The sequence below is a fragment of the Vulpes vulpes genome, chromosome 3, assembly GCF_048418805.1.
Source record: "Vulpes vulpes isolate BD-2025 chromosome 3, VulVul3, whole genome shotgun sequence".
NCBI lineage: Eukaryota > Metazoa > Chordata > Mammalia > Carnivora > Canidae > Vulpes > Vulpes vulpes.
The window spans coordinates 92,713,575-92,730,394 of NC_132782.1; the positions used below are offsets into that span (position 1 = coordinate 92,713,575).

At 39.0% G+C, this 16,820-nt stretch overlaps 1 protein-coding gene across 5 annotated transcripts in view; it reads left to right on the forward strand.

Annotated features, from left to right (window-relative positions):
• Positions 1-16,820, forward strand: part of TMEM219 (transmembrane protein 219) — a 50,249-nt gene that overhangs the window by 2,426 nt on the left and 31,003 nt on the right. For 3 of the 5 annotated variants that reach the window (XM_072753519.1, XM_072753520.1, XM_026011129.2), the window contains exons 2-3: positions 14-189; positions 16,474-16,701. Coding sequence is in view for 2 of the 5 variants with exons in the window: in XM_072753518.1 (XP_072609619.1) it covers positions 179-189 (11 nt within the window). In the remaining 3 variants the exon portion in view is untranslated. The remainder of the gene's footprint in view (positions 1-13; positions 190-16,473; positions 16,702-16,820) is intronic. The other 2 variants (XM_072753518.1, XM_072753517.1) reach the window with 1 other exon arrangement.

Genomic DNA, 16,820 nt, shown 5'->3' on the forward strand with positions numbered 1-16,820 from the left:
TGTTCAACCACAGGTGTGCTCCTGCTGGTCTTTGGCTGGAGGGCATTGTCAGAAAAGAGGAATCTACAGAGTTTCAGCTGAAGCCTTCACAAACTTGGACTGGGACCCTCAACTCTAGTAATAATGTGCACATCTGAAACACTTTGTGTCTCTAACTGTTTGAGATGCCATCCTGCCCATGGCTGGGAGGTAAGTTCTCACTAAATGTGAGTTCTGATGTTTTATTAAGACCCTTAAGTATGGAGATTTTGTTTTCCTTGCAAAAAGGTCCCCTTTGGTTCATGGTTATACAATTAGATTTTTATTTTTCTTTGGTTAAATTGTTTTTTGGCTTTTTATATCTGCCCCTATGATCTGTCCTCTCTTGTCTATTGTTTTGAATGCCATTTGTCTATAAGAGAAAATGTTTCTAGGGAAAGGACAGATATGCAGCCCTGAATGTCTAAGGACATCACAAATCTGTTATTGCTCAAACTCTAGTGATTGAACACCACTTGTCCCTCTAAGAAGCTGGAGATGCCAACCACTCAGGGGTCATATAATTATCTAGCATGCTTGAGTGTTACTTGTTACCAGAATAAACCAGACAAATCACTCCATTAACCAATGTCTAGTAAGTCTGTACTACCACCAGTCTTATAGGCTGTGGAATTCAAAAGATCCTCAGACCAGTGTCTTTTGGATAAACTTTGCCTCAGATTGCCACTTTATTTACTTATTTAAGATTTCATTTATTTGAGAGAGAGAGAGAGAGCACGAGCACATGATCAGAAGGGGAGGGGAAGAGGGAGAGGGAGAAGCAGGCTCCCCACTGAGCAGGGAGCCCTGGGCAGGAATTGATCCCAGGACCCTGGGATCATGACCTGAGCCAAAGGCAGATGCTTAACCGAGCCATCTAGGCACCCCTTAGATTGCCATTTTAAATTGCTATAAGGAAAAAAAAATAAATTGCTATAAGGAATTTTTCCTCAATTTTGTGTTCCTGGGAACTACTTTGTTTCATTCTTCTCCCCAGAATCAGGACATTTTTCTGGCCCTGTCAATCATAATTGGCTTTTGGCCAAGTTCTGCAGATACAAGGTTGCACAGCACTATCCTTATGGAGCCTTGTCTCATCTAAAACTGGGCCAAATATCTGCTTCCTCCTCACAATTACACTAATTTATACCCTTACCTCTCTGACAGAATCTCACTAGGGACAAGTTAGAATTGTAGCAGACCTAACAATTGTTTATTTGAGAGGTACCTCAGAACAACAACAAGAACAAAAACCAAGAAAAAAAGAAAAGAAACCCTCATGAGGAGATTGTCTTGTTTGTTAAAAGGAGAGATTTTGGGATCCCTGGGTGGCTCAGCGGTTTAGCGCCTGCCTTTGGCCCTGGGCGCGATCCTGCAGTCCTGGGATCGAGTCTCACATCGGGCTCCCGGCATGGGGCCTGTTTCTCCCTCCTCCTGTGTCTCTGCCTCTCTCTCTCTATGTCTATCATAAATAAGTAAATTTTTTATAAAAATAAAATAAAAGGAGAGATTTTATGGGGTGCCTGGTTGGCTCAGTCAGTAGAGCATGGTACTCTTTGATCTCAAGGTTGTGAGTTCAAGTACTACATTGGATGTGGAGCCTACTTCAAGAAACAAACAAACAAACAAACAAATGGAGGGCACCTGGGTGGCTCAGCAGTTGGGCGTCTTGCCTTCGACTCGGGGCATAATCCTGGGGTCCCGGGATTGAGTCCCATATCGGGCTCCCTGCGTGGAGCCTGCTTTTCCCTCTGCCTGTGTCTCTGCCTGTGTGTGTGTGTCTCATTTTATTTATTTATTCATGAGAGACACACAGAGGCAGAGACACAGGCAGAGGGAGAAGCAGGCTCCACGCAGGGAGCCTGATGGGGGACTCGATCCTAGGACTCCATCCTGGAACTCCGGGATCATGCCCCAGGCTGAAGGCAGGTGCTAAACCACTGAGCCACCCAGGGATCCCCAGATTAGCCTTTTAGAGTGATAATTTTATATTTGTCTGAAATATCTCCCTCTCACTTTTTCTTTGCTGTTCATTTTCTTCTCTTGGGAAACTTTAAAGATTAATAAGAAATTGTATGTGTGCACGCTAGGAACATCTAGTCTAATTATGTAATCAAATGTGTAAATGAATTGTTAAACTACCTATGTTTCCTTTGTGGGCACTGAAAAGTGTATTTATGTAATAGGCTGTGTTATAGTACAAGATAAGAAAAGGCCTTAGTACCAAGATACGAGAAGAGCTTTTGGCATAATCCAGTATCTTTAAATGTTAGTTTGCCATGTAAAAATAATACCAGCACAATATTCTGGTTGGTATAAGATCAGGGTTAGTTTTCTCATGATTTAAACCTTCATATTTTTTATATTGATTTTTTTTTAAAGTAGGCTTCAGGGGATCCCTGGATGGTGCAGCGGTTTAGCGCCTGCCTTTGGCCCAGGGCGCGATCCTGGAGACCCGGGATCGAATCCCACGTCGGGCTCCCGGTGCATGGGGCCTGCTTCTCCCTCTGCCTATGTCTCTGCCTCTCTCTCTCTCTCACTGTGTGCCTATCATAAATTTTAAAAATTAAAAAAAAATAATAAAGTAGGCTTCATACTCACCTGGAGCCCAACATGAGGCTTGAACTCATGACCCTGTGATCAAGTCATGAGCTGAGATCAAGAGTCAGATGCTTAGGGGCACCTGGGTGGCACAGTTGGTTTGGCTTCTGACTCTTGGTTTCAGCTTGAGTTGTGATCTTGGATCGTGGGATTGAGCCCTGGGTGGAGCTCCGCACTCTGCTTGAGATTCTCTCTCCCTCTGCCTCTACCCCTCCTGCTCGTGCTCACTCCCTCTCTCTCTTGAATAAATAAATAAATCTTAAAAAAAAGAGAGAGAGAGAGCTGGATGCCTAACCACCTGTGCTACCCAAGTGCCCCTTTTTACTGATTTTAAAAGTTAAATAGTCATAGTTTTTACATATGATTTACCTTATTTTTTTTTCTTTTTTAAATAGTTACCATGTTGTACATTACATCCCCAGAACTTATTTGTCTTATAATTGGAAGTTTGTACTTCTTGACAACCTTCATCCACAACCCCCTGCCTCTTTCAACCACCAATCTGTTCGGTTTCTATGAGTTTTGTTTGTTTTAAGATTCTACAGATAAGTGAAATCACATGATATTTCTCCTTCTCTAACTTATTTCACTTGGCATAATGCCTTCAAAGTCTATCCATGTTGTCACAAATGGCAGGATTTCTTTCTTTTTTATGGCTAATATGCCACTGTGTATACCTGCCACATCTTCTTCATCCATTTATCCAATGGACACTTGGGTTGTTTCCATATCTTAGCTATTGTAAATAATGCTTCAATAAACATAGGGTTATATGTATCTTTTTGAATTAGTATTTTCATTTTCTTTGAATCAATATTCAGTAGTAGAATTATTGGCTCATATGGTATTTCTATTTTTGAGGACCCTCCATACTATTTTCCACAGTGGTTATGTCAGTTTACGTTTGCAATGACTGTGCACCAGGGTTCTCTCTTCTCCATATCCTCACCAACACTTTTTTTTTCTTGTCTTTTTGATACTAGCCATTCTGACTGGTGTGATGCGATATATCCTTGTAGTTTTGGTTTGCATTTCACTGATGATTAGTGATGTTGAGCATCTTCTCATGTATCTATTGGCCATCTATGTCTTCTTTAGAAAAATGTCTATTCAGATCCTCTGTGTATTTTAAAATCAGATTGTTTTTTTGATGGTGTATACATTCTTTATATAGTTCAAATATATATTGGATATGCCACTTACAAATATCTTCTTGCATTTAGTAGGTTGCCTTTTTATTTTGCCAATAGCTTCCTCTGCTAAAGTTTTTTATTTTAGTTTAGTTCCAATAGGTTATTTTTCTTCTGTTTTTCTTGCTTGAAGAGACATATCTAGAAAAATGTTGCTAAGGCTGATGTCTAAGATTACTCCCTATGTGTTCTTTTTTTTTAAAGATTTTATTTATTCATTCATGAGAGACAGAGAGAGGGAGAGAGAGAGGCAGAGACACAGGCAGAGGGAAAAGCCAGCTCCATGCAAGTAGCCCAACATGGTACTCGATCCCAGGACCCCAGGATCATGCTCCAGGCTGAAGGCAGGCGCCAAACCGCCAAGCCACCCAGGGATTCCCACCCTATGTGTTCTTTAAGAAGTTTTTTGGTTTCAGGTCTCACGTTTAGGTCTTTAATCCATTTTGAGGTTATTTTTGTGTATGGTGTAAGAAAGTGGCCTAGTTTTGTGTGTGGTTGTCCAGTTTCCCCGACACCATTAATTGAAGAGACTGTCCTTCCCTATTGTATATACTTGCCTCCTTTGTTGTAGATTAATTAACCATATAAATGTGAGTTTATTTCTAGGGTCTTTTCTGTTCCATTGATTTATGTGTCTGTTTTTGTGCCAGTACCATACTGTTTTGATTACTGTAGCTTTGTAGTATAGCTTGAGATCTGGAATAGTGATACCCATTTTGTTCATCTTCCTCAAGATTGCTTTGGCTACTCAGGGTCTTTTGTGGTGTCATAAAAATTTTAGGATTCTTCATTCTTTGGTGCTTTTTAAATATACTCTTAGTCATTTTTGAAAAGAGTCCTTATTTTTTAAAAAAAGTTAAGTTCCTAATAACCATTGTTGCTCATGGCTGTGTGTTTTTACATTGCCTATAAATTTTCTTTTTAGATATTTGTTTCTTATATATTGTTTCCTCTGTAACTATTCTTTATTTTGCCTTTCTAAAATTCAGTCCTCAAATTTAGACTAATAACACTTTCAGCCTCTTTTTTATGCCTAAACTATCTTTGGATTTTCTAAAATGGCCATTAAGTAACACAGAAATCTTCTTCTTTTTTTACTTTTTTTTTTTTTTTTTTTTTTTTTTTTTTTTATGATAGGCACACAGTGAGAGAGAGAGGCAGAGACACAGGCAGAGGGAGAAGCAGGCTCCATGCACCGGAAGCCTGACGTGGGACTCGATCCCGGGTCTCCAGGATCGCGCCCTGGGCCAAAGACAGGCGCCAAACTGCTGCGCCACCCAGGGATCCCTTCTTTTTTTACTTTAAAAAACATTTTATTTATTTATTCACAAGAGACACAGGCAGAGGGAGAAGCAGGCTCCATGCGGGGATCCCCATGTGGGACTCGATCCCAGGACTCTAGGATCACTCCCTGAGCTGAAGGCAGACCCTAACCCGTTGAGCCACTCAGGCTTCCCTTCTTCCTTACTATAGAAAATGAGGAACAGGGGATCCCTGGGTGGCTCAGTGGTTTGGCACCTGCCTTTGGCCCAGGGCACGATCCCTGAGTCTTGAGATCGAGTCCCGCATCGGGCTCGAGCCTGCTCTCCCTGGCATGGAGCCTGCTTCTCCCTCTGCCTGTGTCTCTGCCTCTCTCTCTCTCTGTGTATATCGTGAATAAATAAATAAAATCTTAAAAAAAAAAAAAAGAAAATGAGGAACAATAGGAATAATTAGGTTTATCTGGAATTATCCAAATTTTAATGAATTCAAAACTATTATGAGAATTCTTTTGTCTTCTATATTGCATAATTTTTAAAAAATTACTGAATCAAAGAAAAGCTTTCTTCCTGATATTTACACATGAATAAAGTATAAATTAATATAAATATCAGTCAATGATTTTATACTTTTCAGTTAAAAAAAGGCATAGTAATTTTTAAGCACAAAGACTGGTATAACTATCTACAAAAAGATCTGTTTCCAGGATTTTAGATCCACAAGCATCTTCCCCTTTTGTTCATGAAAATTCTGAACAAGTGTTAGGGGTACTGGTCAATTACATGGGGGGATCATCAGAAGCCTACTGCTTATGCCAGTTTTTCATTAGATCCAATAGCCAAGGCATATATACTTTGTCTAAGAGGTATAGAAACATAGGCAGAATGCGTGAAACTTTCCCTTGATTTAGTTCTAAGGTCTGCTAAACTGTATGGTCCCCTATTTTAAAGACTTGTCTACTGACAGGAAACACTCAACACTTCTCAAGTGGCAGATAGGCCATTATTTTCCTTTTACACATTACTGTCTATCACTACTATAAACCCAGCCACCTTCTTTCTTACACAAAGAAGGAGAAGCCCATGACTGTTTTTCTCTACTAGGCAGCTAGCAAATCCTGGAAGGATCTTCTAGAGATTCCCATGTACATCCCTGCTTTAATTGTGTTTGTTGATAAATCTTACTTAAAAAAGAAAAATACCAATACCTAACATCATGATACTTAATAATGAAAGACTGAAAGCTTTTCCTCTAAGATCAGAAAAATAATGAGAATGCCTGCTATTGCCATTTCTATTTAACATAGTACTGGAAGTCCTAGCTAAAGCAGTTAGGCAAGAGAAAAAAATCGTCCAAATTAGAAAGAAAAAAAAAAAAAGCCATCCATATTGGAAAGGAAGAAGTAAAATGATCTTTTTAAAAAAGATTTATTTATTTATTTTGAAGAGAGAGAGTGAGAAGGGGTAAGGGGAGAGGGAGAGAAACTAAGTAGACTGTGTGCTGAGCATGGAGCCTGATACGGGGCTTGACTTCATGACCTTGAGATTGTGACCTGAGCCGAAATCAAGATTTGGGCGCTTAACCAGCTGCACCACCTACATGCCCCAGTAAAATTATCTTTGTTCAAAAATGACATGATCTTCTTATATGTAGAAAGTCCTAAAGATTCCACAAAAAACTATTAAAGTTAATAAAGAAATTTAACAAAGTTGTAGGATACAAAATCAACACATGAAAATCAGTTGTTTCTATACACTGACAATGAGCAATCTGAAAATGAAATTAAGAAAACAATTCTATTTACAAGAGCATCAAAAATAATAAAATACCTAGGAATAAGCTTAACTAAGGAGACAAAGAGCTTGTACACTGAAAACTACAAAATGTTGCTGAAAGAAATTAAGGAAGACCCAAATAAATAGAAAGACATCCATGTTTATGAGTTGGAAGACTTAATATTTTTTAAAGATTTTATTTATTTATTCATGAGAGACACAGAAAGAGAGAGAGAGGCAGAGACATAGGCAGAGGGAGAAGCAGGCTCCATGCAAGGAGCCTGATGTGGGACTCCATCCTGGATCCTGGGATCATACCCTGAGCCAAAGGCAGATGCTCAACTGCTGAGCCAGCCAGGCATCCCTTGAGTTGGAAGACTTAATATTATTAAGATGTTGATACCACTCAAATCCATCTAAAGCCCAACAGTGATTTTTACAGAAATAGGACAATCCATCCTAAAATTCATAATGGAATCTCAATGGACCCTTAATAACCAGAATTATTTTGAAAAAGAACAGAATTGTAGATCTCACACTTCCTAATTTCAAAATGTGTTACAAAGCTATAGTGATCAAAACAGTGTGGCAAAATGGCATAGGATAGACATATAGACCAATGAAATAGAATAGAGAGTCCAGGAATAAACCCTCAAACATATGGCCAAATGATTTTCAACAAGAAGACCAATATCATTCAATGGGGGAAAGCTAGTCTTTTCAACAACTGGTGTTGGGAAAAGTGGATATTCAATGCAAAAGAATGAAGTTAAACGTTTATCTTACACCATATACAAAAGTTTATTCTAAATGCATGGAAGAACTAAATATACGACCTGAAATTATACTGTTAGAAGAAAACATAGGGGAAAAGCTTCATGATGTTTGATTTGGCAATTATTTCTTTTATTTTTTTTGCAATGATTTCTTAAATAAGACACCAAAACCACAGGCAAAAGAGAAAATAAAAAATAAAAAATAAACTAAACTGGACTACATAAAAATTTAAAATTTCTGTGCATCAAAGGATGATACAACAGAATGAGGAGACAACTCCTAGAATGGGAGGAAATATTTGACAATCTAGTATCTGCTAAAGACTTAACATCTGGGATATATAAAGAACTCCTGTAACTCAACAACAGCAACAACCAAAAATTAACCTTATTAAAGTGTGTAAAGCACTTGAATAGATATTTCTCCAAAGAAGATAGACAAATGACCAACAACACATGAAAAGATGCTCAACATTACTAATCATTAGGGGAATACCAAGTCAAAACTATAATTAGTTGCCACTTTATATCTATTAGGATGGCTACTATAAAAGAGAGGTGGATAGCAAGTATTGGCAAAGAAATGGTGAAATTATACACTGCTGGTAGGAGTATAAATTTGTGCAGCTATATGAAAAATAATATGTTAGCTCTTCAAAAAATTAAAAATAGACCTACTATATGACCCAGCAATCCCATTTCTGGATATATACCCAAAATAATTGAAAGTAGAGTCTCAAAGAGATGTTTGCACATCCATATTTATGGGAGCATATTCACAAGAGCCAAAAAGTAGAAGCAACCCAAAGGGCTCATCAACAGATGAATGGATAGAACGATATGGTATCTACATACAATGAAATATTATTCAGCCTTAAAAAGGAGGAAATTGTGACAGCTGCTCTAACATGAACCTTGAGGACATGATGCTAAGTGAAATAAGCCAATCACAAAAAGACAAAACGCTGTATGATTCCAATGTTATGAGATACTAGAGAAGTTAAATTCAAAAAGACAGAAAGTAGAATAGTGGTTTCCAGGGGCTGGTGGGAAAGGAGGATAGGGAGTCATTATTTAATTACAGAGTTTCAGTTTTGCAAGATGAAAAAAAGTTCTGGAGATGGATGGTTGTGATGGTTGCACAACAAGGTGATGTACTTAACACTACTGAGCAATACCTTAAAAGTGTACCAAACCATACAGTCAAAAATGGCTAAGATGTGGACACCTGGGTGGCTCAGTTAGTTAAGCGTCTGCCTTCGGCTCAGTTCATGATACCAGGGTCCTGGGATTGAGTCCTACATTGGGCTCCCTGCTGAGTGAGGAGTCTGCTTCTCCCTCTGCCCCTCCTTCCTGCTCATGCTCACTCACATGTGTGAGCTCTCTCTCTCTCTCTCTCTCTCTCTCGCAAAAATAAATGAGCTGAAAAAAAATTCTTTGAATGGCTGAGATGCCAAGCCATAGATAACATTTATCATATGTGTATTTTGCCACAATTAATAATTTCAAAAAGGAAGAAAACCAAAAAATTCCAAGCAGCCTATGTTATCACAATCTTGGACTTATCCTTATAAGCTTGTTTCAGATATTACATCAGTTCAGATGGTTAATTAATTACTTTCACCAGACCTGTAAGCTGATGAAAGATAATAAAATAAATATTTATACTGACAGTAGGTTTACATTTTCAGGTTAATTCATGACTTCAAAATGCACTGGAAACAAATTCTAACTTAAGAAAATCAGTGTAGCATTACCATGTAAAATTGAACACTCACATATGCTATTGTGTGGGTTCTGGGCCTGTTTGTCCTCAGATCCACTCCTCATAGTCCCCTGATATGCTCAGTTTTTTTTTTTTTTTAAGTGTAAATGATTTTTTTTTATTTTTTAATTTAATTTAATTTAATTTAATTTTTAAAGATTTTATTTATCTATTCATGAGAGACACACAGAGAGAGAGAGAGAGAGAGAGAGAGAGGCAGAGACACAGGCAGAGGGAGAAGCAGGCTCCATTCAGGGAGCCTGACATGGGACTCAACCCTGGGTCTCCAGGATCATGCCCTGGACTGAAGGTGGCGCTAAATTGCTGAGCTACCCGGGCCGCCCAGCTCAGTTTTTTGACTGGGTGACCACTACAGGCTACACATCTCAGGCAGCCATGTTAGCTGGCTTTCAGTTCAAGCAGTGGAAAGCAATGGAAGCAGAATATAAAGCAAAAGGAAGGGAGAAGCCAGGGTATTTCTCTACCAGCACATTCCTCCACCCTCACTGCTATCCCCATGTCAGGTGGCTATAGCTTTCACATGGGTCCAGCTCTCACAGGAGAGGCTGACCATGATTCCAGCTTCTACCAGTGACCCTGACCCTGGGATCTCATAACACTAACATTGCTCAGTAAGGAATGTTCCTCTATCCTAGGAGTGGTAACAGCTTTCTGCTATCGTTAATTTTTGGCTTGCCTTACCATCTCCTGTTAGGCTTCTCAGCCATTGGTTATCAAACCTCTGAGCAATAAAAGGATACAAACTATTGAAACATGCAAAAACTTAGACCTCAGGGGAATTATACTGAATGAAAAGAAGCCAATCACAATACATTTCATACTGTATGACTACATTATATAACGTTCTAGAAATGACAAAATCATTGAGATGGAGAACAGGTTAGTCATTGCCAAAGGTTAAGATAGGATTGGGGAGGGACGCCTGGGTGGCTCAGCGGTTGAGCGTCTGCCTTTGGCTCAGGGCATGATCCCAGGGTCTCAGGATCGAGTCCTGCATCAGGCTCCCTACATGGAGCCTGCTTCTCCCTCTGCTTGTGTCTCTGTCTCTTTCTCTGTGTCTCTCATGAATAAATAATATCTTTTAAAAAAAAAAAAAAGGATAGGATTGGGCAGGAAGAAGGGATGCATGTGACCATAAGGGGATAATTGAAGGATCTTTGTGGTGATGCAACAATTCTGTATCTTGATGCTCACTTTGGCAGCACATATACTAAACAATTCTGGATCTTGCTGGTGGTGTGGCTACATGAATCTACATGTGATAAAATTCAATATGTGCACAGAACTGCATATATACAGACAAACACAAATGAATGCACATAACACTGGTGAAATCTGAATAGTCTGTGGATTGTACCAGTATCACTTTCCTGATTGTGACCCCGTAATGTGGTGATGTAAGATATTACCATCAGGATTGTTTTCATTTCTTTGGGTAAATGCCCAGCAGTGGAATTACTGGAATTACTTGTGAATCTATTATTATTTCCAAATAAAAAGTGATTAAATTTTGAAAAAGAAACAGAGATTTCCTGACATCTCCCTCTAAAGTGGACAGCAAATTAATAACTTTTAGATGTTTTGTTGTTATCCAAGAGGTAAGCATAGTCAAAGTGGAGTTTAGTAAGAATGCTTCTTGAATTTGCCCACATAGCGGAGATAAATTGACAATATTGAACTGACATGGGTGGGGGTGACTTTCAGGGTTAACATTAGAGGATGTTTCCAATGCATGCCCTAACTAATGACATGTTCCCTGCAATACTATAAAGGTAGGACATGAACAGGAATCAAAGCCTCCAGGCCCTGTGAACAACTCCAAATGAACTATGAGTAGGTTCTGGTTATTGTTTATTCTCAGGATGGATTGAGGCTTTCTCATGCTAGAGAGCTGTGCACATACTAGTAGAGAATAAAATGACTTTAAAATTTCCAAGAGGAAGGGTCTCAATTTATCTCTCTGGTAGCAAAAACACATAGTTCTCTGGTACCATTATTTTCTTAATTTATTTTATTTGGAAAATAAAACTTTTTATATCATCCACCATCATCAGCAAAAATAAGAGAACTGGGACGCCTGGATGGCTCCGCAGTTTGGCTCAGGGCATGATCCCGGAGTCCCAGGATCGAGTCTTACAAGGGGCTTCCTGCACAGAGCCTGCTTCTCTCTCTGCCTGTGTCTCTGCCTCTGTCTGTCTGTCTGTCTGTCTGTGTCTCTCATGAATAAACAAAATCCTAAAAAAAAAAGAGAACTAAAGAAATTCAAAACTCAACTATCAAAACTCTCAGAAACCTCAGGCTTTGCCATTGCCTGTGGTATAAGATTCATTCCCTCCAGGATTCACAAGATACTTCCTTCTGAGTTAACTGCCCTGTGCATCTGGGAATTACTTCAGTCCTAGATTGATCCTGCTATAAACTTATATGACTAATTTCTGCAGGGACTGGTATAATACCTCCAGACTTATCACTAATTGTATTGTATTGCCAAAACACTCACCTAAGCAGCTCTGCACGATCTGATACCTAGAGATTTGGTCTTCTGGAAAAGAATCAGGAAGAAACTGCCCATGAGCCTCTACGAAAAGGACCTTTAACAGATGACACAACAATAAACTCTAAGTTGTTGATCCCTGGACTCATATTTCCCAAATAAGAAGACATACATCACTTTCTCCTGAGTACTGGCCGTCTAATCCATTAGGGGACCTCACACTGAGGATTCTTAGCAATTCCCTAGAAGCTGCTGACTGTGGGCAGTGTCTGTCCCACATGATAGAACAAGGTACTAATTGAACAGCTTCTGCAGAAGACAACAGAACAAGATTAGTTTTTTAATTCTTCGGTATCCTTTTGTACCCTTTGTTATCCTTCAGTACCCTTTGTTCTCTTAGAAATCTTATCTATTACTGTCTTTAACATCCCCTCTTTAACTGACTAAAGTTTTCTTTTTTTTTTTTTTTTAAGATTTTATTTATTTATTCATGAGAGACAGAGAAAGAGAGAGAGGCAGAGACACAGGCAGAGGGAGAAGCAGGCTCCATGCAGGGAGCCAGATGGGGGACTTGATCCTGGGACTCCAGGATCATGCCCTGAGCCCAAGGCAGACACTCAACTGCTGAGCCACCCAGGTGTCCCTGACTAAAGTTTTCGTACTATGATCTTCTGTATCCTCATTCCATTCCATTTGCCCCCTGGTGGTTTCTTTCTTTAACTTAAGAAAAAAAATATGCTGGTGCCTATTTCTCAAATCTTAGCTACTGCTCTGAGTTTTTTTCACAGATAGGTAGGCAATGTTTATTTTACAATGTGCATATTATAAAAATATTAAAATCACATATATTAAATGTTACCTATCACCAATCTAAGTAAAGTACAATATACAAGTTTTTAAAAAGATTTATTTATTTATTCAAGAGAGAAGGAAAGAGAGGGGAGGGGAGGGGAGGTACAGAAGGAGAGGGATGGAGAATCTTCAAGCAGTTTCCCTGCTGAGTGTGGAGCCCAATGCAGGGCTTGATCCCAGGCCCCTGAGATCGTGGCCTGAGCCAAAATCAAGAGCTGGCCACTGAACCAACTGAGCTACGATATACCATTTTAAATTGATTTTTATTTTTCCATTTTTAAAGTACAGTTGACATACAATGTTATTATGTTAGTTGCAGGTGTAGAATGTAGTGATTGGACAGTTCTATATATTACTTTAATGCTCACCACAAGAATATGTTGTAGTAAGCATCTAACAATATTATAGTATTATTGACTGCATTATTATTATTGACTATATTTCCCTATGATGTACTTTCCATATGTATGACTTATTTATTTATTAACTAGAGGTTTGTGCTTGTTAATCTTCTTCACCTATTTTGCCCATCCCCTCCACCCTCTCTCATCTGACAACCACCAGTTCTCTGTATTTATGAGTGCTTCTGTTTTTTTGTTTGTTTTTTTCATTTACTTTTTTTAGATTCTACATATAAGTGAAATCATATGGTATTTGTCTTTCTATGTCTTTTATTTCACTTAGCATAATATCCTCTAGGTCCATCTATATTGTTGCACATGACAAGATCTCATCCTTTTATATGGCTGAGTAATATTACATTGTGTGTGTATATCATATCTTCTTTATCCATTCATCTATTGATGGACACTTAGGTTACTTCCATATCTTGGCTATTGTAATGCTACAATAAACCTAGGGGTACATATATCTTTTCAAATTAGTGTTTTCATCTTCTTTGGGTAAGTGCCCAGCAGTGGAATTACTGGATCATGTGGTGTTTCTATTTTTAATTTTTTTGAGGAACTTCCATACTGTTTTCTTTTTTTTTTTTAAGATTTTATTTATTTATTCATAGAGACACACACACATACAGAGAGAGAGAGAGAGAGGCAGAAACACAGGCAGAGGGAGAAGCAGGCTTCATGCAGGGAGCCTGATGTGGGACTCGATCCCAGGTCTCCGGGGTCACACCCTGGACCGAAGGCAGCGCTATACCACTGAGCCATCCAGGCTGCCCCCATACTGTTTTCCATAGTGCTTGTACCAATTCACATTCCTACCAACAGTTCATGAGGGTTCCCTTTTTTCCACATCCTCACCAATACTGATTTATTTGTATTGCTCTGAATGTAACTCATTGCTAGATCTGTTGCCTCACCACCTAATCTTTCTGACCAAAAAAGAAAAAAAGTAATAGCTTCAAATACTTCAGAAGGTAGATTTCCTTCCACAAGTCCTTTCTGGTCTTAAGTTTTCCTCACATAATTAATTCCAAAGTTTGGTCCTATAAAAATTGGACATGAACAAAATGCTTTTGCTTAAGTCATTATATGCCTACCAGTTAAACCTAGGTTATTAGGAATGGAACTAATGTGGGAGTTATTCTTGCTACAGATACTCTAAACTACTTACAGTAATTGTATAACTCCATTCAAGGAATCTATCCACCTCAAGAGTCCAAAAATCATATACTCTTACTGTGATAAATGGTAGTTATCTCTCAATTCAATTATGCCTCACTGGGGTCCTACTTCTTATTCAGACATCAAGCTTTTACCTGCTGCTGCACACTAACTTATCCTGCATATTCAGGGTAACTGTTAGAGCCTCTCAGATATTTTTAACTATCACCTCTCCAGTGGATCATGTGTTTCTGAAAATGGTACCTAGAAATCTCTGAAATGAGACAAGAACAACTACTTAGGAAAACTCCCAGGAAGGATTACCTACTCCTTTATCATGCATACAATATAAGCTTCCCAGAGAGGGATAATACTGCTGGAAAAGATGATCCAAAACTTGTCTCTAACCTCAGTAGACATCATAAATGACACAACATCTACTCAGTAATCCAACAACCAATTTAAATTTAAATTTATTAACCAAGGGTAAAGTTATGCTTTAGCAAACACCTCTTATGCTACCTGCATAAATACAGGTCAAGCAGAATCGTCTGTGACTATGCTAAAATAAGTCACTTGAATCTCTCAAAAAAAAAAAAAAAACAAGCTGGACTTTGGGACATGTTTTCATTGCCTGGATTTGATGACTTGGGGCCCTGTCTTCAGGGCCTATTACAAGAAGTAATAATCAGTTTGTTTCTGGTAATTTCCTGGTGTGTAGGCTGGCTGATGCATCATATTCAGAATCTTAAATGCTGGGCAGCCCAGGTGGCTCAGCGGTTTAAGCGCCGCCTTCAGCCCAGGGCCAGATCCTGGAGACCAGGGATCGAGTCCCACATTGGGCTCCCTGTGTGGAACCTGCTTCTCCCTCTGCTTCTCCCTCTGCCTGTGTCTCTGCCTCTCTCCCTCTCTGTGTGTCTGTCATGAATAAATAAAATATTTTTTAAAAAAGAATCTTAAATGCAACTGTGCAACCATTATCATGTCAGAGGATTCAGTAACTCATGCTGTAACAAAAGGAAAAGGTGAAACTCACCTAAGTCTATCTATGGATGTTCTCTCCACAATCTCCTAATGAGCAAAACTTTGGCAATGGTGAAGAACTAGATAGTACACTAAAGTCCTGAAGCCTAAATCCTTCTGCCCTTGGCTAAGAGGAAGACCAAGAAAGAGAAAACATCCTCTGACAGCCTGAAGCTGGCCTAACACTATCATCTAGGCTTTGGTGTTGACAGGAGCCGGTATGACACTCACAGACTGGTTTTCTCTTGATGAACATAACATAACGTGACGTAATGTAACATAACATATAAATTTTACAAAACACAACACGATAAAACAAGGCCACCACTGTGGTGGATCAATGCAAAAACAAGACCATTCTATCATGAACATTAAGAACATTATCTAAACAGAAATGACCAAATATCCCCATCCTGGCTACTAATGATAATTATGCTCCTTTATCAATTATAGCTTTAGTCTTGCTCCTTTCCTCCTACTTTTGAGATAAAATTTTTAAGATATCCAATCATAGAACTATCCCCACTTTCTCATAGCATTCAAACCAGAGCAAAGCCCCTTTCCTTGAGTCTTCCCCAGAAACCTAATACAAGCTCAAGTCCTATAAAAAGTCATTTCTAACATCTTCTTACTGAGATGCCCTACAGTTTCCCATATTGTGTGGTTTTCCTATTGCAATGAGTCAATAAACCCAATTTTGTTTAATTATAGGTGTGTTCTTGGTTGCCTTTGACAGGACAGGAGGGCATTGTCACTGGAAATTGGCTTTTTTTTTTTTTTTTCACTGAAAGATACTGATTTTTAAAAAGGTAACTCAAAACAAGTTTTAAGTAGTCTGAAATCATACAGGACAGGTCTATGGGTTTGATATAGCCCAAAGGCTGCCAGTTTGCAACCTTTCTGTTGGGTGATCTCCCTTCTGATGTAAAGATTAATATTATGAATAGTTAACAGCCATTAAGTACCTAAGCTGAACCAGGGATTGAACACATACTTTCACATGCACTATTTCATTTAATGTTCTTTTCTACTCAAGTCATTTAGAACTCTCTGAATTCTATTCATGCTGTGCCATTTGCAAGGTCGCCTGCTGCATGTTTGACTATAAATGAGGTCAAATCCCTATTTTACAGGAAGATGCTGATGTATACCGGTTCTTCCCACTGTGAGCCTGTAGCCATAGGAACTGTGATCAAGTACACAATAACACCTCCACGATCAAATCTCTGGGGAACAAAGTTCATTTTAATGAAGCTGGTCTGACTACAGAGCAATCTGGGGGACTTTCTGGGCTTCACAGCAGTGTGCCGCCTCCTGACTTTGAGCTGGCTCTGGAGGAGGAGAAAGCGGAGCTGTCTCAGGTATGGGCTCCTTATTGGGAGCTGGGACTGGGGTCAGGCAGGAAAAGGATGTGGGGGAAATTCTTCTAGGCATGCTACTCCTGAGGAGAAAGCAGGAGAGGGGCTTTGTAAACCAGGTC